General features: G+C 38.7%; 2 protein-coding genes across 2 annotated transcripts in view; both read right to left on the bottom strand.

Moving 5' to 3' along the window:
* Positions 1-23,870, bottom strand: part of LOC145627327 (uncharacterized) — a 100,706-nt gene that overhangs the window by 49,373 nt on the left and 27,463 nt on the right. The window lies entirely within an intron of this gene.
* Positions 1,253-23,863, bottom strand: LOC145626188 (uncharacterized). Its single transcript, XM_081678618.1, has 6 exons — positions 23,750-23,863; positions 23,537-23,674; positions 23,353-23,463; positions 23,182-23,275; positions 7,281-7,372; positions 1,253-1,450 (listed from the first exon to the last, which is right to left on the bottom strand). Exons 1-6 carry the CDS (start codon positions 23,861-23,863, stop codon positions 1,253-1,255), a joined length of 747 nt encoding a protein of 248 aa, XP_081534744.1.

The raw sequence follows: 23,870 nt of genomic DNA, 5'->3' as shown, positions 1-23,870 counted from the left end.
TCTTTCCCACATCCTTCACACGGTATATGCATTATCAAACTACAGAGAGCAGCAAAAGATGAACTGGTAAATGAAGCAAAAGTAGACTAAAACAGGGAAATGAAAAATGAAGAATGGTGTGCATTTTAAAAACTCACATATTTCATTCTAACGTTCATGTTGATAATTTTTCTGATTGTCTCACTATTTGGCTTCAACTTATGACTACTAAGCATTGAATATATCTGACAACCTATTACAGAAATATTGACAGGGAAAAATACATTCAAATCAAGTACAAGATCAGGAAATTAATTCTACAGTGTTCCCTTTCTAAAAGACCAAAATTATAAGACAATGGCACACTACTATTCAAACAACCTCACAACTCACGTGAAACATGATGATGTCAAAACCTCCAAATAAGAGAAACCGACTCACAACGAGACATGACCAATAAAACAATGTGATATTCCTTGCATATTACAGTGAATAACTCCTAAATTAATTATTGTAGTCTGCAATTCTACATTAATAGAGTTGTATACCCACTTTAAAACTCAGTTAATAGTGAATTCAGTTCCCACTTTAAAATTCAGTTAATAGTGAATTCAGTTCAAAGTGGCAAAGGTCAACCAATAATGAATTCGGTTCAAAGCAACGCAGTAACATATAGACCTACTACAGATGTTCAAATTTTTTATGATCACAAAAATAATATGAGGTTCTGCTTAGATAACTCATGCACATATACAATACAAATAAACATTTTCAGCAACAAATTAAAGACCTCTTTCTGCCTTTTTATTCTTTGTTAAGGTACCAAACTTTAAAGCAAATGGATTATTGTTAAGGTACCAAAAACCAACAACAAATTAAACACCTCAAAATTCATTGAATGAGCTTCAGTTAGACAACAAAATTACCCAAAATAATGAAGTGAGGTTTACCTAAAACAAAGAAAATCAAATCAAAATTAACAATTGTACCTCAGAATTATGGAACCCTAACCTAAGATTTAAGGTTTGGATCCATTAGTTGAGCATAAAAAAACAGTGTAAATCATCAAATTTTGAACTGGGTATTCCTCAAATCTTGTAAACTCAATTCATGGAACACATAAAATACAATTAGAAAGTAAGGACTGTATTCAAGAGGAATCAATTACATCGTATTTAAAAATCTAAAAATAAAAATCAATAAATTAGGTGAAAAAATTTGGGTAAAAAACACTAAAACGCTAACCTTAGCATGCTCAAATGCTCAAACGAAATTACAAGGAGGTACGTTGCGGCTGGAGGAGGTGGAAGCACCGTGGTTGGAGGTGAAATCTATCGCGGTTGTTGAAGGAGGTGGTAGCCGCTGCTTCTGTTGTTGGAGAAGTGGAAGTCACCGCTATTGTTGGAGGAGATGCAAGCCCATATCCATACTCTTCACAACCCGTATACATGGATATCTTCAGATCTATTATCTGAACAAAAAAAAAAAGCAACTACGTTACTCCGTAAGATCTAAATATTGCAGATATAATCAACGTTAAAAGATGGGTATTTGAAGAAACTCCTCATGCCCAAAAAAAATCAACCGAAACCCTAAAAATTGAAGCATCATTGTCGCCATCGTCGCCACCATCGCAACCACTAGTGAATAAGGAGAGAGAAGAAAGGTGAGAGTGGTCTAGCGGTGGTGAAGATGGCAGTGATCTAGTTAAGAATGAAGGAGGATGAGTGATAGAGATGAGATATTAGAGATATGGGAGCAAAGAGATAGAGATCGGCGACTGGGTGAGGGAGGCAAGAGAAAATGAGAGAGGGAGAGGCGCAAGAGAGGGAGTCAGGGAGGTATCCCATGTGAGAAAATAAAAATAAAAACAAAACTGGGCATAGGTGTCGCTTGTAATAGTAAAAGACTATATGCGACTCGTAAAGTAATACTTTATGAGTCACACATAATGAAAGACGAGACGCGTATAGTTTATGTGTCGCCTGTTATAGTGTAGGTGATGTCTATTCCTTTCAACTCATTTTTAGATGTCTTTTATCTATCCTTAGGTGTCACATACTTTGTAAGAGGCGACTCCATAGGGTGTTTTTGTAGTAGTGATATATATATATATGTTATTTTATATTTGCATGTTGTTGTTTTTTCAACATTGATCCTTTCACTGTACTCCAGATTTATAAAATTCATGTTATTTTGATGTAAACCTCTTATTATTTCAATTTATATATATGTTATTTTTTTAAATAAGGACATGTTATTTTAATAAATGCATGTTTTTTTTTATACATGATGTTAAAGTAAATAAGTGATATATTATTATTTACTACAAAAATAATGAGAATAGGCAACACCTAAAATTGCAACACTAAAAAAAATATTACCCTTGATAACCTAAGGCAACAATTTTAAAATGTTACTATGAACCAAAATAATAAGACTAGATCCTTGTGCAACAATTAAAAAAGTGTTGCTATAGATCACTAAAGACAACAATCATTTAAAGTGTTGCTTTTCTCTTGGCTAAGGCAACATGTTTAGAAAATATTGCTAGAAAAGATAACGACATTATAATTGTTACCTAACAATATGTCACTTATCATTTATGACATCAATTCATTGAATACACATCGTTAGTAAGTGTGTTGCCAACTAGATGATGTTTAATCTAATTAAATGTTTAAACGAAAATCATGGGTTACCCCATTATATATTTATTTTTCTTATGTATTTCAAGGTAAATGAAGAAAAATTCTTTCTTAGAGCACTAGTAGAAAAAACCTCAATAGTAACGTCCCATTATTAATAGCTAACATATAATATTACGTCAGTTATTATATAAGAGTATAAGTAACTGACATGACCAATGTAGGTTACAAATAAATTAGCACTAGTAACGGGCATAGCCAAGGCCAATTACAAAAACTCAGTTAAAGAGAGTGTGACAAAATATTAGTTGTTTTTTTTTAATTTATTTTTTATTTATTTAGAGAGCCACGGGAGCAGGTGATGAAAATCGATCCCAATATCCCGTAGAACCGGATGGGAAGCCCTAACCATCTAGCTCTTACTCAAACCATCTAAGCAATCCCTCACTTTAACCAAATATTAGTAGCTGGCGCCTAGCGTAGAAAAGGCCCGCTACAAATATGTGGTCAAACCTTATTGACCTTAACGGGCTCAAGAAAAGCCAGTTACTGTGATGCCGCTTAGAGTCTTAGTTCTAAAAACACGCTCGCCTAGCCTTTTCGGTTCTATTCATCCTCTTTAATTTGTAGACCATCTCATTTTTTCTTCTTCAACAATTCGTATGAACAAATCAAATTTCAAAAAAAAACCCTTGTCGGCCTTACCACCCATGTCAAAGTCACCAATTGCATCAGCGTTGATCTGATGTGGAGATCACCGGAGTTACAATTTTTCTCGGCTGATTAAATCAATCGAGTTGGTTGTTTTTCGAAGGATCCTAATGTAATAATAATCGACGTTGATCTGATAATCACCAAAGCTACTCCTTCCATGCATGATTTCAATCAGAATTGCTATTTGTTACTTGATTAATTTCGAATTGGATTGAATTCAGCAAAACTACTTTCCATCGAGGTTCAAGGCGAGGTATGCAAATTTTCGAATTAGATCCCTTGTAAATATCCCTTTTATTAATTCAAAAAAATCCCTAAAAATTGAAATGAATTTTGTTGTCAGTTACTTGATTTGTTTGAATTAAAAATGCATGATTAAAAAACCTAATAAAAACCAATAAAATTAGGTTTCATGAATAATTTCAAATTAATTAAAGAAAAATTGAATGCGTTGGGGATTTTGTGGTGCTGTTTTGTTTTTACAATCTTATACCGGAGTATAAACATTAATTACACATACTTGTATTTTATTAGCAATCAGTAACCTAAATTCCCCATAGATTGCATTGTATATTGAATTCGAATTCATATTGTCATTAATAATTAAAGTTCATTTCTTATTTCTGCATTATTTTCCTGAATTACAGGCAGAATATCTTCCATCTCAACAAGGTCAAGGGTCAAATAAAATTTCAAATTTTACAGGTAAAATTTTCAATTTTCTTACTTTATTTAAGAATTATATTGGAAAAATATTTAACTTCTTACTCCGTAGTATTTAGTGTTTGACTGCTATATTTTTGTTGCTGTTGTGGTGCGGTTGTGTGCGAGTGTTATGTGTGTCAGTATATTAGTACGCTCGAACCAGAAAATTGTGCTACAGCAATAAATAAATAATAAAAAAAAACTGATACATTTTTGTCATTCTCCTGCCTTTTTGCTTCAGCTGTAAGTACTAGCCTTTTCATGGTTACCTTTTCACAATGAAGGATTAAAGGATTAAGTTGCTGAGTTGTATGTACTATATCTAAGTGTTGTTAAATACTTGGTATGTAATAGAGTAGCAGCTGGGAATCTAGAGTTCTAGGCCTTGTGATAGGGTGTTACTCATACTTCTATATAATTTTCTGATGTTGTTTCAGCAGTTGGGAAACTAGACCTTGTGATAGTGTGATACTAACACCTTTGACATTATTTTTAAGTTGTTTTTTCCTCCCTTTTTCTATGTTCCAATTAGTCAAGTAATTGCAATAAGATTAGCTGTGTTGAGTTTATAGTGTATCTATTGATTTTGAGTTCTGATCTTGCAAGTAAGATTCATGTGAATAATGTTTTTCGTGGTCTAGTTTGTGATTGTATAACTTTCAATTTGAGGGTAGGGGTACTATAACCTGGTCCTGTAACCCTGTTAAGTACCAAAAAAAACTATTGGATCAACCGAAATTTTATGTGATTATCGCAAAAAACTAGACCAAGGTAAATCTGAATGGCAATTAATCTTGTAGAATGTAAGGTTGATTACTTCAAAAGTTTTTTTTTTCTTGATTGTTTGTGTTTCTTGCTTTTTCAGAAACCAAAAATCAATGGGCTCGTGATGATCCTTCTCCTCTTGTTATCTACAACCTTCTGTTATAGTAGCTTCGATTATGGCCTATTGAGCAGCGTAAGTCTCAAAGACTCTAACTTCTACTTTTCTTTTTCATTCAATTGTTTTATGCAAAACGATATTAGCAGTCTTATGAAAATTATGGTTGAGTGATTTAAAACATAAGTCCACTTTCCACTTTAGCTTTCAAGAGTAGAATACATGCACTATCTTTGGTTTGCTCTTCTTAAATAAAAATTTTAGAAAAATATTGATGCAGGTTACTTTGTCGTGTTTGCTTCCAAAGAATAATTGCTTAGAGTATTTACTTTCCTAATAGAAGTACCTCATTCATGAAAATATTGAGAATGTAATTAATTTGGTTATGTTTTTTAATTTGGGGTGTCTAATTGGAGCTTTGGACACTAAAGTCCATATTATGTGAGCGTCCCGCGCCCCTCTTTGCTGCCCCCCCCCCCCCCAAAAAAAAGTAACTTACATTTTATCTTACAATGAAACCTTGACTTAATTAAGTTATCTCAAGTTAAATAAATTCCTCACGTTAGATGATTAATGAAAATATTATATCTTGCAGTTTTTCCTTGTCATGATGCTTTCATTTTTTAGAGTTAAAGATGCTTTCATATCATTCTATTGTTGTATTATGTTGTTATATCGAAGAGGTTGATGCTTCAGTTTGGTGCTTGTTCAAGAGAGATGATAATATCCCTATTTCTCTAGATTTAAACTATATCAAGAGTGAGGCAAAAATATTGTCCATATCCCACACCTCAAGGGTTTTTATTAACCACTCGTGATTTGATCTTGTGTTGCACATTTATCATTAGATTCTCAATACCGGTATTTTTTTTCTTATAAAGTTCTGTAGCAACTTCCTAGCAGGAACCTCTAGCCACAAGCCGAAGCATATTGGAGTAATTTAATTTCTAGCTTAACTCGGATAAATATATGCTGAATTCTTTTACTACATTGTGAAATTTATGTCATGCTTTATCTTTGTTAAGAATTTGAATTATTTAAAATAATTTTTGATAACTATATTATTCTTTAACTTTGTTATTTAATTGGTATTACAGGGTGTAAAGTACATGGAAGTGAAATATATATTGAAGACAAAGACAAAGAGTTGCTATATTCTTTGGACGTTACAACCCCTTCCTCTTGTATTGCAATAGATACAAACAATTAGTAGTACTAATAATGTATTAAATTGTGAATCTATTTAGGATCTTAAGGGTATAGACTATAGATACATGATGTAGTGATATTTCATTATATAATGTTTATGGGATTTAGATGAGTTTACATGTGCTATGTTATAAAATTAAATTACATCTATATTGATGTTCGGCTTACCTTTAGACTTATTGTTGTCTATTGTTGAGTTCACATGTTGATTCATTTTAATTTTTACCATGTTACTCTTTGAGATATTTGGCAACACATTTATATTATTACTAACCAATATAATAGGTGAAAGGTTGTTATATATTATAACATAAGGAGATAGTTTTGAACTGTTTCCTAAGGTTGCAACAATTTTTACTTGTTGCCTTTGTACAATTGTTGCCTTAGCTGTCATTTTACCTTGGCTAGAATTGTTGTTTTGAATAAAAATGTGTTGCCTTATGAATAGACAACGGGGGCATAAACTACACCTCATATGTGTTGCCTTAGCTACAAGGCAACACTTTTTTTATATTAGGCAATGGTTTTTCAGTGTTCCCTTTGGGTATGGAGTAGTGGAATACCGTAATCCAGAAGTATATCTAATATATAATTGTAGAGTAAGTGAATGAGGAGCCTCCAAAACCTCATTCCTCAACTCTCATGCATTAGGATTTTTTTTTTGGTTTTTTTTTTTTTTTAAGAAAAAAATAACTACCAATCCCACTACTTTATTTATTATTATTTTTTTAAAAATCAATAACTACTCCATTCACTATTTCCTTTTTGCTTTTCTTTTTGTTTTCTTTTTTCCAAATGGACTACTACTAACATTTCACTTTTATGACATGCATTATTAGCACAATTATACAATTCTTTTATCAACAATTCAATATAGCACTCAAAATCCCCAACATTTCATTTTTTTAAAAACACTACGTACTAACATTTCACTTTATTTTATGAGTTTTTTTTTTTTTGGTACATAGTATAATATATGTCATGCATTAGCACGAGAATACATTTCCTTTATCAACAATTCACTATAGTACTCTAAATCCCCAACCCTTCAATTATATACATTTTTTTAGAGACTACCCTCCAAACATTTTCCACATCTTTAATCATCAAAAAAAAATGTACAATTGGCCTCACCAAATAACTACTTGCAACAGAACAAAGTATGTAACCCCTAGAGCAAGACACTCTAACCGAGTAACACGAGTAACCCCTATAACACTGAACGGGTAACCTCGATCTATAAATTTGAAAAAGTAAACCCCATAATAGCATTGCATGGCCACCGACATAAAAGAGTAAGACCCTGTTTTTTAAGCTTCTAAGCAAAGCATAGAATATCATATTTCAGCATAGCACAGCAGGTGTCAACACATTATTAATACGATTATTAATACTCGCCACCTGTTTCTGGAAACAAAATGCTCCTGGGAGTCTTAGGGTAATAAGGGTAATCAAGATGTCCTAGAGCTATGTCCAATGATTGTCCGAATGTCCCTCAGCTATGCCTTGCTGTCCGAGAGCTAGGCCTGCAAAAGAGAAAGAAGGTTAACTGTCCCGGGGGTGTGACCCGGGAAAGCCCCTCCGATGCTTAAGTCAGCAAATGTACTTTCTAGAGAGAGAAAGTAGAGAGAGAAGATTAGAGAATTAGGAAAAAGTTACCATCATCAATGATTGGAGAGCTATTTATAGATGTAATTTCAGGTGGCAGAAGTTGTACTTAATTGGATAGATTAGGGGTAAATCCGTACTTTGCTCTGACTAATGATGGGCTGGATCATGGAGGGGTATTTTCGTAATTTCGGGTCACTGGGCTTAGGACAATGGACTAGGCCCAAACATTTAGCCCCACGCGTGATGTGAGAACGAGATCGCATGAAGTTCGGATATCACGCGGAATATAGATGAGAGAAGTTGTCACATATGCTGAAGTAAATCCCGAGGCGTACCTGAGGGCTAAAACGAGCCCCAAGGGTATCTGAGGGCTAAAAAGAGCCCCAAGCGACTTGCAAGGGTACCAGCCCAAAGCAATGCATAGAAGCTACTTTAATTCAGATGATTGAGCAATTTTGAGGGCTAAGCCTGATGATGGCTTAGGGGTAACCGATGAAATTTCCATTTTCAGAATATTTTCTTCAGGTTGAGCTCCACGTATTTTGCTGAAGGCATGTATTATCTCCATTTTTAATGAGCTAGGGATTTCTAGAGACAATCTGATGATGATTCCCTGCTAATTGGTAATTAAGCTTAATCCTTCAATGGTGACTTTCTGGGATCAAGGATCACTTAGGCCCATTTGAACCAGGGTTTTGAGGAATTGTCATCTCCTTAGCTTTGAACATATGAACTCCCCCTTCACACTACTTGCTTTTCATTTCTCATTTGCCTTAGAGAAAATTCTTAAAAATTCTCCCAACTTTCTCCCAAGTTCTTGAGAGTTTGAGTGTTCAAGTCACATCAATCGGTGTTCATCGGCTAGGAGTGTTATAATTGGTTTTTCGAATTTTGGGGTTTGTGTTTGATTTTTGAGGGGTTTTTCCTGGTACTGCTGAGTGATGTGAGGGAGAGCCGAGGGCTGAGGGGGTGTCCTGCATTACTTTCTGGGTGTCCGGCGCACCGAGGGGGTGCGTGGTGCGCGGCGTGCGGAGGGCAGCCCGGGGTTAGGAGAGAAATACGGGTGGGAGGTGTGATAAGGGAAAAAGGCTGAAAGAGAGAGTCGAAAGGGTTGAGGGCTGCTAGTGATGCGAGAGAGCCGAAAGGGTTGAGCATTCAGACCCTTAGGTATCTGTAGACACCCATTTGTGTCTCCCCAAAACCAAACCCAGTGATGAGTGCCTTTCACGTCGAATCATAATCGAATGAAACGAAAGTGTGGAAAGGTCTAGTGTTGCGGAAAGTTTTATTTCTTTTCTTTTCTTTTCTCTCTGTTTTTGAAAACTTTATTTTAAGAAAACAGCCAATCCAGTTTGGTTGGTCCATGATATGGGTCCAATAGTGGTGTAGTTGGATGGGGTTTGCAAAGACCTTTCCAACGATATATTATAAGCCCAATTCCGATGAATATTGAGGAAATTATGGCTAATTTACTAAACTGGGCCCGGTTTGAGTTTTAAGTACGGCCCAATGATCTAGGGGAGGGCCTAATATGATTTATCATTCCTAATGCAATTAGGAATGGTTTTGGTCTTCTAGAATATTCTAGAAGGTTCTTTTCATTCCTAATTTAATTAGGACTCTTCAGAGTTTTAATTAGATCAAATAGCATTTTCGACTGAAATTATATTATTTTATCTTCCAGTATGGTAAAATTATCAGAATTTCGAAAACGCGTTGAAATCCAAATTGGCGTCCAACCCCAGGCCTTGGCGCCTGGAACCAGGATTGGCGCCAGACGCCAGCATTGGCGCCTGGCGCTAGCCACTGGTCCTGGCGCCAATGAGCCAGGGCTGGCGCCAAGTTAGTTTTGCGGTCTTCAAACTCTGTTTTGATAAATTATCTTTTTTGGATGATTTTCTCTATAAATATCGTATTTAAAACTCCGGTTTCATTCATCAACAATCACTTTTTCAATTACCAATGATCAATATTCATTGACCATTAATCAACTCTCTTTATTAACAAACCGTTCATCAATTCTTTTCATCATCTTCATCTCTTTCATCAATTAATTCTTAACAATCATTCATTATTCCTTTAATACTTTTCTTTTTAATACAAAATTCCGCATTCATTAGATCTAGAAACACCTAGCCATATTCGAAGTTGCCTTCGCCCTAGACGTGAAAGGTTTTAATTTCTGAGGGTTTGGTCCCAAATCTCTCTTTCAATTATTTAATTTAATTGCTTTGTTTATTATTTTCCTTGAAGTTACTAACGCGTGTAATCTGTTATTAGAAAGAGGTACGAGGCATCCACGTAAGTACTTTAATGGTTTAATTGATTTTATGATGTAGATATCATGCTTATATTGTTATTTTGATTCCTAGTATCATGTCTAGGATAAATTTAATATCAAGTATGATTAAAAGTATGATGCCTTTTATATTCTTTCTAATGTTAATTCATGTTAGTATCATGTTAGGGTTAAAGATTTGATTTTTAATGCTTAGTGACATGCTAGGGTTTGTTATTAATCTTGTTAGTATCATGCCTAGGATCTTGCTATGCTTTAACATGATTATGATGATTATGATTATGATTGATATTATTATTATTAATGATGTTATTTATTTATTATGTTGCTTGATAATTATTTATTGCTTGATCACCTTTATTGCATGTTAAAGGGAATTGGTACTTGCAATCACGCTTAATAAGATAATTAATAATCTTGTTAGGGTTAATTGTGATTATAATTCAAGTGATCGCCAATAATAGTTTATCTGTGCATTAAATTCAACCAACATAGATTAAACAGGTTTAGGGTTAATCCTATTGATTGTATGTTAATCAGAAAGCGCACATGAATACGAGCAGAATAAAGTAGAGGCCTATTATTAGGGCAGGATCAATCTCTTTTAGGTTGGATTTGTACCTTCATCCCCGAACCCTTATTTGGTTCATGACCTTATGGAGTTGACGATCTCTTGGATCGTTAAGGGGTGTAACCTTCACCTCGTGAACGGTTTACAAGTTCCTTAAAAACTTGTTGGCGACTCTTTTGCTCTATCTTCTTCCCTTTTGGACGCCACCGTACTTTAGTGTATGATCATAGTGGGGTTCAAGCTAGTGGGATTTTAAAGGCTTGAAATTATTCCCTACAGTATCCTTAGTTGAGGGAGGCACGAGAGTGAGAGGAGCTGAGGCTTGCTCTTGGCCGAGAGGGTAGACGCATGTCCGAGGGGGTCATTGTGCGGCTGACGGGATTAGGCGTATGTGCCGAGGGGGTAGCTGTGCGGAGGCCGAGGGGGTTTCGGGTTTTACTCGGGTTTTGCCTTCGAGTTCTGTGTCAAAGGGGTGTGAGGCCGAGGGAGATGTGGGCGCGTGCTGAGCGCTCGGCTAAGGTGAGAGTGTGATGTGAGGCCTGAAGGTTTTAATGTTGGCCGAAAGGGTGAGGGATGACGGCCTAGGGGTATTTCAGGCCGAATGAGTGAGTGAGGAGAGAGAGAGCTGAGAAGAGCCTAGGGCTCGGCTGGGCTTGCTAGGTCGAGGGGGTCACCTATTGAGAATTCTTGTGAAAACCCAAGTAAAGTGAAAGCGGAGGGATGTGCTCGGTTAGCTCGGTCATGCCGAGGAGAGCGAAAGGTGCCGAGAGATGCCGAGGTGCGCGAGGGTGAGAGATGTTTGGGAGAGGAAACATAGTTGAGAGCTTTGGGTTTAACTTAGGCTTTGAGGTGAGGTAAGTCAAGGAGAGAGCTTAAGTGTTTTGGTTTTTACTTGGTGATTTTTTGTGCTGCTAGCCGAGAGGGTAGCCGCGCGCGTGAGATTTTTTGCGAGGCATGAGAGAGAGAAAGATTAGTGAGGTCGAAAGGGTTGATGGGCAGTGCCAAGAGGTTTTACTTCGGGTTTTTAAGTTTTTCCCCTTAGGAACCTGTGAGTCAGGGCAATGCCGGAGAGAGAGAGAGTTTCTTGTGAGGTTTTACTTCGGCTTAGCTGGGTGTTACCCCGGGGTGAGGCAATATTGAGTGTGCTACCCCGGGGTGAGGGAGAAATATTGAGTGAGAGGGAGAGCTATACCCCGGGGTGAGGGAGTATTGAGTGAGAGGGAGAGCTATACCCCGGGGTGAGGGAGCTATAGCCCGGGGTGAGGGAGAATTGAGTGAGAGTGAGAAGAGGGCATGCTCTCCGGGGTGTTAAGGTAGTTTGATTGTCACCCCTAGGTGAGGGAGGAGTGAGTGGAGGTGAGAGGAGGGCATGCTCTCCGGGGTGTTGCTACCCCTAGCTCTCGGCATTTCTGAAGTCCGAGAACTTTTGTACCCTAGCCGGAGGAACTGTTTTTCGACCGGTTTTTCGTATTGTTTGCTCGATCCTGCTTCCTGATTGAATTTTTTCTCACTTTTCTAAAACCCATATGTGTTCTACATATGGACATAACCCTCTGGGAATTCATGCTCTATCTACCCGATTGAACGCTCCTGGCAACAAAGGGTACATCTGAGAGGTTGAATTCACCAAACCATGGAAGTGAGTTTTTTTTTCTAAAAACTCGCAGTGTTCTATCCACACGCGTTAACCCTTCACGGTTAGGCTTCTACGCGGTGCATCTGGACAATTAACCATGGACCCTATTTGACTAAACCATATTCCGAACTTTAGAGAACTAGAGCCATGGTTAGGTTGCGAACTCATTGCATCATATTGTGCCTACTTGCCTAATTGTGCATTATTTGTTGTGCATATATATCCTATGCTCCTCCTAACTGTTTGTTGATTTGTGTTGAGATTATAATTAATGACTTAAAGAACTTTGCCTAATTAATTAATTAATTAATTAATTCGAGTCAATAAAGTTTTTTCTTCTTTCAATCGGAATTGACCTAGTACGACTTTAGGCATACCCCAGTTGACTAATAATACCGAAAACAGTCCCAGACCGAGGCTCCAATATTGGTGCCAAAATCTGGGCTGTAGCGCCACTGTATGGTGTGTAGCGCCAGACATTTACTAAAAAGTCTGGCGCCAAGCACCATATTGTGACGCCAGTCCTGTCGCTTGGCCGACAGTTCGGATTATTTGTCGAGTCATCACCTAATGTCTAATTAATCAGTTTCCTGTTTAATTAGGTTAATTTTGCTGGCAATAATACTTAATTGAATCAATATTCAAGTTTAGGCACTAAGTCCCATGGTCTTACACAAGAGTCCAAGCATGTCACTTACACTCAATACACACACCAATACACACACCAATACACATGTCTTGACCATGATTAAGGGAGTCTTGTGTGCGCGCGTCTTTTTTCGTCATTTTTTTAGGGGGGTAAGTCGGATATTAATCCTCCAATAATAATACTTAAGTTCCCTAAACACATGTACATTATTGCTCCCTAAAAATATGCATACCTTTTTTTTCTATAAAAGCCATAAAGTCAAATTGATTCGAGTTAAGTAATTAAAACGCAAACTGGCTTAATTTACAGCGCGTGGTCAAGAAAGGAAGGACGATTAATCAAAGATAACCTCTTCGTACAAGTCCAACTTTTCGACAAACCTATAGCTCGAAAGAGGAAAGCAAGAGTTATAATGGCAACTCAGGAAGAAGTTAATGATCTCAAGAACCAACTGGCTACTGTAACTGAGACACTAAAGCTTCTCGCACTTAAGATCGAGGATCCCGCGAAGCAACAACAAATGGACCTCATGCAAGAAAGCCTAAGCAAGTTATCCAGCGACTACAAGTTTCAAGAACTCACATCCCAAGGGGTCTCGGTGGATAAGGATCTTCTTCCGCAGAAGTTCAGTGCCAACGACATCCCAAAGTTTAGAGCAATCGACAACCCCTACTTCCATCTAAGGGCATTTGAAACAATAATGAGTATCAAGGGTATCGATAAGAAAATTTTCCCTTCTCTGTTCTCGCTATCTCTCGAGACCGTTTGCCAACAATGGTTCTTTTCTCTTGAAAAAGAAAAGACCTCTACCTGGGAATCCATATCAAACGCTTTCGTCGATAGGTACAAGTGCAACGTTCAAGTCGAAACTGACCATAGAGAACTTGAAATCCTCAAACAGAAGGAGAATGAAGGCTTCACATCTTTCTTTAACAAGTGGAGAGAAACCTCAGCTAAAATGATTGAGGTACCAAGTGAAAAAGAGTCCGTGAGATTGTTCATTAAAAATCTCCAAGAAAAATATTCAAAACATCTTAAATATCAAAATAACCTTCATACCTTTAAGGTCGTTTATGATATTGGGATTAATATTGAAGATGACTTAGCTAAATCTAAAGATGCCAACAATAACTCCAACAGTGGCTGGAAAGGAAAGAAGAACGACAATCCTTCTTCTTCCAAAACCGCCCACTCAAATAATGTTAGCACCTTTAATCTGGGAGAAGTCCTCGCCATGAACAACCAAGGACAAAAGAAACCGTTTAGGAGAAACTTCACTCCTATTGGCATGAGTTATGACACCGTGTTTGATCGGCTAAATGCAAAAGGTCTTATAACTCCCATTGGACCATTTGGAGATCCACCAGTCGAGAAGAGGTCGCCTAATTGGAACCCCAATGCGCATTGCAAATATCATCAAGGTAGGGGCCATTCTACTGAAAACTGTTGGAAGATTAAGGAAGCTATTCAAGACTTAATTGACAGTAATAAGCTGCCGTTGCCTCCTGCCAGTAAGAAACCGAGTATTGACAATGCACCTCTAGCTCACACATTGGCTATCTCCGATGAAGAAGGTGAAGTTGACCCCTCATCTCTCATTAAGCCTGTCAAAGTAACCAACGTCGAAGAGGAAGAAGAAGAGACCTTTTTCGATGTCAAAGATAATCTTCCAGAACCAGCAAATGAGGTAGAGATACGAATACTCACACTGTATCTGAGGGAGACATCGCAACAGTTACATGAAACTCTCAAAATTTTGAATGAACTTCGCAAGGAATATGATGAAGAACCTAAGAGAGAATTCACACCAGTAAAAACAACTTATGAGGCAAAACACTTTCCCTTACAAGTCACCGAAAGACCCAAGAAGAGCAATAAAGTTTACACTCCAATTGGGATCCCGTATGCACAAATGTTTAAAATGCTCTCCGAGAGTGGCAAGGTCAAACCTCTCGAACCGAGACCATTTGAATCATTAAAAAGAACAGATAGATATTACTGTCAATACCATCAGTCAGGAGGACACACCATAGAAAACTGCTTCAAATTCAAGGATTTGGTGCAGAAAATGATTGATAGAAAGGAATTAGTCCAAGTTCAACAAGAAGACGATATAGATGTTAATGGAGTATGGGACAGTGATGAAGAAGATGTCTATCTAAAAGACATAGTGGGATCTTCACCTTCTGTATCATACACCACGGACGACATTTGGGCTGAAGAAGATTCATCAATAGACGTCCTCACAAGATCCGGGAGAATACAACCTCCTGTTTCAACACAACCTATGCCTACTGTACAACAAGTTCCCATACCTATCATCGAAGACAATGACATCGTTAAACAATTCAAGAAAACAAAAGTGGAGATGAATGTATGGAAGCTTCTGGCAACATCTCGAGAACATAGGTTGGCTGTGATGAATGCCTTGGACAAAATCGGGATAGATTCTGACACCACTCCTAAGGGACTGGCTAACTTCCTTACGAGTGATCTCCCTAGTCCAATTAATCTAATCACCTTCTCTGATAAAGATTTACCCCCGGAAGGTGACAAACATTACAAAGCATTAAACCTCACGGTAGTCTGCAAAAGAATGAACGTTCCCATGACTCTTGTGGATAATGGATCGGCTATTAATGTCTGTCCACTTAGGACTGCGAGGATGCTCGGCATAAAGGATGAGGATTTAACTCCGTCCACACAAGGAATAAGAGCTTACGATAATACTCGACGTCAAGCTCTTGGAAAAATAACCCTAAATGTGACGGCAGGAGCAATAGAACATGCTACTACTTTTCAAGTGGTAGACATCAAAGCCTCATTCAATCTGTTACTAGGACGCCCTTGGCTCCATGATCTAAAGGCCGTCCCTTCATCTCTCCACCAACAAGTGAAAGCCATAGTTGGAGGAATACCCATCACTATTGATGCTTCGCCAATGAGGATCAAATCAATAGAGAATCCAATCATCAACGTGGAGCATGACGAAGATGATGAAGACCTATGGGGCTTTAACGAAGAAGTCTCCTTAATCCAAGAGGATGAAAGGACATCTCTTTGCCATGACCCCCATTCCAACATGATTATCAACACTATGCTAAAGAAACAAGGACACTTCCCTAGGATGACCTTAGGAAAGAAGAAGGGGATAGCAAAATCAATAGAGTCACCTGGCCTCCCTAAACTAGATACTTTCGGACTTGGTTTCGAACCGACTCGGAAAGATCTCAAGCGAGCCCAGGACAAATTGAAAGCACGTAGGAACGCTCGCATTCAAAAGAAAGCAATTCCGATGGATCAGTACCCTCTTACGCTTAATGGTCAGTTTATAAAAGAAGGGGAAGACTATCCATGCCATGAATTTCCCGAACCATTTGTTGTAAATGGCATACGACAACCAGGATTCGAGATTTTCTTGGATTGCTATTTCACTGACGAAATCCCAACTCCCGTCCATAAGGAGAAAGCATCTCCATGCTTTGACTTTAACGTCATGGGATTACTGTTTGGGCGAGAAAAGAATGAGCCAGTTTATGAGGAAGATAACTCCTCACTCATTCAAACGGTCCTACAAAGTGAAAACTTCGACCCCTCAAAGCTAATTACTCCAGCTGAAGGATCACTGCAAGGGTGGCGCAAGACTATCAAGGTGATTACTCCGAGTGGGAGGAAGATATCAATCACGACAGGACAAGGGCCAATGTTTGAAGAATCGTTAGAGTCAGAGTCTGAGTCTGAGTCAGAGTCTTTCCCCATAGAATCTTCTGGGTCTTTAGCTATAACGCCTCCCCTTCCTATTTCTTCTCCTAGGATAGTTAGTGATCCAGTCCTTGAGGACATATCGCTCTTTGATGTAATGATCTCAGAGTATAATAATATCGCTCTTTCTCCTTACTTCTCGTGTTCTTCCCTAACCCAAGATGACGAACATTTCTTAGCTAACGATGAAAAAGATAAAGAATTTATTAAAGCAATGGAAACACTTGAAAAGAAAACACCAGTAATTGAAGAGACTGAAACAGTTGACATCTCAAATGATTCAACTCATAAAAAAGAAGTTAAAATCGGACTAACATTGAATAAACAAGAAAGAACCGATTTAATTAACTTGCTTAAAGAATTTATCGATGTGTTTGCTTGGTCATACGAAGATATGCCAGGCATTAACAGAGAAATAGCTCAACACACTATACCATTAATCCCAGGAATGAAACTTGTAAAACAAAAGTTACGTCGAATGAAACCCGACGTAGCACTTAAAATAAAAGAAGAAATTCAAAAACAAATAACTGCAGGTTTCATCAAGGTATCCAAATACCCCGAATGGGTCGCCAACGTCGTCCCAGTTCCAAAGAAAGACGGAAGGGTAAGGATGTGTGTCGACTATCGAGATCTAAATAAGGCAAGTCCGAAGGACGACTTCCCTTTGCCACACATCGATATTTTGGTAGACAACACAGCAAATCACGCGCTTCTCTCATTCATGGACGGATACGCAGGGTATAATCAGATTCTCATGGCGGAAGAAGACATGGAGAAAACAACTTTCATCACACCATGGGGCACTTACTGTTACACGGTAATGCCATTTGGGTTGAAAAACGCAGGTGCTACTTACCAACGTGCAGCAACTGCCTTGCTCCATGACATGATGCACAAAGAAGTTGAAGTATATGTCGACGACATGATTGTAAAATCAAAGGACCGTCCAGGCCATCAAGTAGCCTTAAGGAAATTTTTTGAAAGGTTAAGAAAATACAATATGAGGTTGAATCCATCAAAATGTGCTTTTGGAGTCACCTCAGGCAAGCTCTTGGGGTACGTCATAAGCTCTAGAGGAATAGAGATATATCCAACCAAGATTAAAGCAATCATGTCAATGCCACCACCCAAGACCGAGAAACAGATTCGAGGATTCATTGGTCGGTTGCAATACATAAGCAGGTTCATATCAAAACTAACAACGATATGCGAACCAATCTTCAAAAAGCTCAAAAAGAATGTACCAGCAATATGGGATGACCAATGTCAAGAAGCCTTTGACCGGATCAAAGCCTATCTTGCAAATCCTCCCGTATTAGCGCCAGCACTTCCCGGAATACCTCTTAGGTTATATTTGACGGTTACCAAAGAGACAATGGGAGCCATGCTAGCACAAGAGGTAGAAAACAAAGAGAATGCAATCTATTACTTAATTAAGAAGATGCTCGAATACGAAATACGCTATACACCACTCGAGAAATTGTGCCTCGCTTTGGTGTGGGCCACGACTAAGTTGAGACATTACATATTGGTGCATACCGTTTTCGTAGTATCTCGATTGGATCCACTCAAATACTTGTTCGAGAAATCAACACTCAATGGACGTATTTCAAGATGGATAGTCAACTTAGCCCAGTTCGATGTGCGGTTTATGCCACAAAAAGCTATTAAAGGATCCGTGGTGTCAGACTTTCTGGCAGATTTTCCAATAGAAGACTCGACACCAATACAGGACAACGAATTTCCAGATGAAGATTTGATGGTCACCGAAGATGATACTTGGACCTTGTATTTCGACGGAGCCTCAAACCAAAAGGGATGTGGTGTCGGAGTGCTACTAGTATCACCTAAGGAAGAACACGTCCAAATCTCAATAAAGCTTGATTTCGACGTTACCAACAATGCTGCTGAATATGAAGCATGTGTGGTAGGCCTTGAAACAGCTCTGGCATTGGGAGTAAAGAAGTTAAGGATATTCGGAGATTCCTCTCTAATCATCAATCAAATATCTAAAAGGTGGAAAGTAAGGAGTGAAAGCCTAGCCCCTTACCAAACTTATCTGGAAACTCTTACCGATCAGTTAGAGAAGGTAGAATACACATATCTACCTAGAGAAGAAAATCAATTTGCAGATGCCTTGGCAAGATTAGCCTCAATGGTTAGGATTCCCACGGATATCGAGCAAATGCCTCTAACTATCGAAAAAAGGCACAAACCGGCATATATACAGGCTATAGAAGACGATGACCCAGTCCAAGATGAAGATAAAGAACAAGAAGAAGAACCATGGTACACAGACATTCTCAACTATGTCACCAATGGAGAATACCCTCCTCATGCTGACAAAAGAGCAAAACGAGCCTTGAGACTTTTGGCTTCTCAATATGTACTCATAGACAACGAGCTACATAAAAGGGTACCTAAAGGTCGAGCCCTCCTGTGTGTAGGGAAGGTGGATGCACAAAGAATAATGAGAATGGTCCACGAAGGAATCTGTGGAACTCATATAAATGGCAAAATGTTAGTCCAGAAAATAATGCGAGAAGGGTATTATTGGACTACCATGAATAGAGACTGCCATCAATATGTGAAAATATGCCCTAAGTGTCAAATTTATGCCAATTTACAACACGTTCCTCCATCTTTGCTCTACACCTACACATCACCATGGCCATTCTCTACATGGGGAATTGACATAATTGGCAAGATTGCTCCTCCAGGGACAGGAGGCCATGAATTTATTCTAGTAGCAATTGATTACTTTACGAAGTGGGTTGAAGCGCAATCATACGCTAAACTCACTGCAAAACATGTAGCACTCTTTATCGAGAGAAATATCATTTGTCGATATGGAGTCCCACATGAAATGATAAGTGACAATGGAACTCACTTTCAAGCCGAATGTGAAGAATTGCTACATAAATATGGTATCCAACATCATCATTCGTCCCCTTATAGACCTCAAGCAAACGGAGTAGTCGAGGCAGCTAATAAGAATTTAAAGACTATCATCGAGAAAACGACAGAAAATTATAAGGATTGGCCTGACAAGCTTCACTTTGCATTGTGGGGTTATCGCACGTCAATCCGTACGTCAACAGGAAATACACCATTTTCTTTGGTATACAGAATGGATACCGTACAACTTGTCGAACTAGAAATACCATCTCTACGTATTGCGCTAGAGAGTAAAATCGAGGAAGTTGAATGGACTAGGGCACGATATGAAGAATTGATCCTACTCGATGAAAAACGACTAGAAGCTCTACATCACACTCAGTGCTATTAAACTCGTATGGCTAGACATTTTAATAAGAAGGTCAAGACAAGAAATATCAAAATAGGAGATTTGGTATTAAAAGCGCTAAGGAAAAATGTTTTAGATCCAAGGGGAAAGTTTAGACCTAATTGGTCTGGCCCCTACATTGTCAAAACAATCCTGTCAGGTGGTGCAGCAAAATTAACTGATATGGATGGCAATGAATTCTCAAACATGACCAATCTTGACCAACTTAAAAAATACTATCCATAATTACTTGAGTAGGACACTCAAGAGAGCTACGTTCGGCCTGATTCCTTAGGAAAGGATACGTAGGCAACCCATTACGGGTGCGGCCACTTTATTTTTCGACATCTCCGCGTTCCAGAATCAACAAAAAGTTAACAAAAGTGGAAAAGCCACTGGCGTCACAAAACATAGTCTGGCGCCAGCCAAAAGCCATTAGCGCCAGACGATGGAATTGGCGCCTGGCGCCAGACCTCAATAGCTGGCGCCAATCTGCAATTACTGACGCCAATTCAGTCGTAAAATCTGGGCGAATTTCGGTGTTTTTCGGAAAATTTTCGACTTCCGTACTCGAAAGATTTCCGAAAATTAATTTTTTTCGGTTTTTCATTGCTTTAATAAAATAAATTTAAAGTAACAATTTAATTGAAAGCTGAAATTTCATTAATGAAATAAAAATGCACTGTTAATGGAATTTAAATAAGGCTGAAATAAATTAACTTTAAATAAAAATTAAGAATCTAATAAATCTAAAGCTAAGCAATGGTCTAGTCTTTCTTCTCCTTCTTTGCTCTTTTCCAATTCTTTTCCGTTTCCTCCTCTTCATCCATTACTTTAGCTAGTAGGCATCCTTTAGAGGACCTACATTCAATCTTAGAATAGATTGTTTCTCCTTCAGCTAGCACTCCATGCTTCTTTTCCACCCAAGCCTTCTTGTCTATAGCTTTCCTTTTCCCCTTGTCTTTAGTAGTATTTTTCTTCTTAGGCATTGTAGGTGTCTTGAACTCAATTCTTGCACCTAAGCGTTCCTTGGCCGGTGTCACCCTGTCACCTAGACGATTCTTCACAACGGTTCTACCCTGATCAATTGAAGACTTCTTCAGTAACCACTTCTTTACATCATTAGGTAAAGAAGGAGGAACCTTTTGGGGAATCACCTCCCATAAAGGTCTAGCGCTCCAGTAAGTGTCAAATTTATCTACTTCTTGAGATATGGGATACTCATAGGGAGGACGAAGATCCCCGGAAGGAACATTTTGAAGCAAACCATATTGTCTCTTTACTCTGCAGGGGTAATAATATGTCATGCGAGACAAGCTTGGAAGACGGCAGAAAGGTTGCTTGTTAACACCAACCATCCTTTTTATTTTCCACCACGGGATGACCCACTTGATAGCGAAATCACGTGATTCAAAAACTTTCTTCCACCCATAGCGCCTAATTTTAGGGATGCGCTTCTTTCTTCTCACAAAGCAAGTGGGCGTATAACTTTCAATGTCGTCCGGAGGGCTAATTAATCCTAGCCTCTCCATTAGCCACATCTGTAAAAAATTCCAATGCAAATAAATTAATATTACAATACAAAAATATATTTTTTGATTTCTGTAATTAAAAATATTATTTTTCTACCTGTAATAAAATTGGAGAACCGCGAAGAGGTGCTTTTGGGTCCCTTTTTAACTCATCTAGACTAATCATAGTCTCTCCAACTATTAATGGCATGGGATTTCTCCCTGATTCAATTTTTTCTAGCACAGTGGTTATAATTGATTGACCCTCGTTAATTTTACCACTACTAAGACAATATTGATTAAGCATGCAGAATAAGAACGCCCTTCTTCTATATATGTGAAAAGACTCAGCAAGAGGTTTATCAAAATAATAGCGTGCGAATTCTTTTAAGTTCACCACATTGCCATCTACTATTTTTGATAGATCCCTTTCCTTCAAGTTAAAAAAGCGCTCAAAATCCTTATAGTAATATGCATCTACTCTAGGGATTACTACCAGGTCTATTGCAGGGAAGCCTAAAATAGCACCAAATTCCTCTGGCAAAGGGCTAATTTCATCATACCCTATTCTAAAACAATGTGTATCAATGTTCCAATATTCTAAAGCGGTATGTATGAAGTCTATGTCTAGATCTACCCCTTTAATACCATATATTCCCCCCAAGTGAAATAAATCCAATTCTTTTCTTTCTCTAGCATTAAGAAATCAACACCATTCATGAGAATATTGGGTGAAGGTTTTAGTAGCTAAAGACATGATTATTATTTTTTTCTAAAGAGAAGAATAATTTTTTCGCTGGAATTATGTGAAGAATCGGCTGAGCAGGGGGCTATTTATGCTCGAATTGCGAGGAATTTCAATCTGGATAAAATACGGAGTCAGCGTCGATTGGCGTCAAAACCCCGATATTGGCGTCACCCAACAGCTCTTGGCGCCACACGCTAGCAATAGCGCCTGGCGCCACGCGCCATAGGCTGGCGCCAGCTGGCGCCAAGTCAGCAGGACAGCCGCGCGTGCTCAGTTTGCGTTTTGATATTAAATTGGAGTCGGTTAATGAATTTATGGCCCCGTTTTAATTTCTTCTAAATATTTTTCTATCCTTTTATTAATTAATTACATATAGCAATTATTTTTATTTTCTTTTGGATTTTATGTTAAAATTCAAAAATCAGCCTTTCTCTCCACCTTCCTTTTGGGGGAGAGAGTCGGATAATACCCTCCATCAATAATGAAAATGACGGAATTTTTGCGCAAAATTGTTATCACATTTTCACACACTAACATACACTAACATAATAATAGATAAATTTACAATTTACAATAAAGTACAAGTGTCTAAATAACAAGTCAAAGGCAAAGTTCTATAAAAAGTCAAAATAAAATGCATATACAGAAATAAACTACGGTGCCGGAGGACGTAGGCCCATCATGCCATAAAACTGCGCCGTCCGAGGAGTCACCTCTCCACCAGCTCCGGCCTCAGCACCAGCTCCAGTCTCCGTAGGAGGAGGGAAACTCAAAACAGGACCGCTCCAGCCAAGGTCAACCTGAGGCTGAGATCGCGGAGGCTGCTGCGATGACGAGCCAACCTCGTACATCCCACCACCTCTGAAAGCCGAGGTAGCCTCTCCTACCGGTGCAGCAGGAGCACCCTCAGAAGAAGACCCTGAGCCTTCAGCAACATCGGCTCGAGCAGCCTCATAACGACCACCTCTACCTCCTGACGAAGTGCGACGATGTCTCGAGCTAGACCTCGCCGGCTCTCTCCGCCCCTCAGGCCTTGTACGGGTGTGAGAAGCAATCGGCTGACCCTGCAAAAAGAATTAAATCAGAAACAAGGTAAAAAACTGAAGCCATAATGCAGATATAATGAGTAAAGAAAAGTTACCTCTCGGACAGCGTCGTCTCGACGACAGGTAGCCGCGTTCCTCATCCGGACGAGTTGGCTCCGGAAGGCATCTATGCATCGTGCCATAGCCGAAACCACCTCGCGTGAGAACTGTCAAGGAAAGTTAAATCAGTAAAAGTGCATGATAACTGAATACAAGACTCTGAATTAGAACTAGAGTTACCCTGGTCTGGTGACGAGGAATCGACCGCTCCACGAAGCGCTCGCCCTCAGGAGCCGGAGAAATCATCTCCTCGATCGGCCCGTACATCCCCTGGTAGTGGATGGACATACGGGGTGGCACAAACTCAGTGGGACCATCCTGCTAAGACAGAAAGAAATCAGCAAGGTATCACTTGGGGGCTACTCAGCGAAAAACAAAAGTTAAGGATCTTACCCTCACATCCTCGGCCGGTACAGGGGCTGGAGCTAACAAAGGAAGTAGCTCCTCAGCATAACTCCGCCCAAGGATCACATGGCACCGCCAGAAGGAACCAGACTCCTCAGCCATGCTCGAC

The sequence above is a fragment of the Chenopodium album genome, chromosome 4 (genome assembly GCF_948465745.1).
Source record: "Chenopodium album chromosome 4, dcCheAlbu1.1, whole genome shotgun sequence".
Lineage (NCBI taxonomy): Eukaryota > Viridiplantae > Streptophyta > Magnoliopsida > Caryophyllales > Amaranthaceae > Chenopodium > Chenopodium album.
This window is presented reverse-complemented; position numbering and strand designations above follow the sequence as displayed.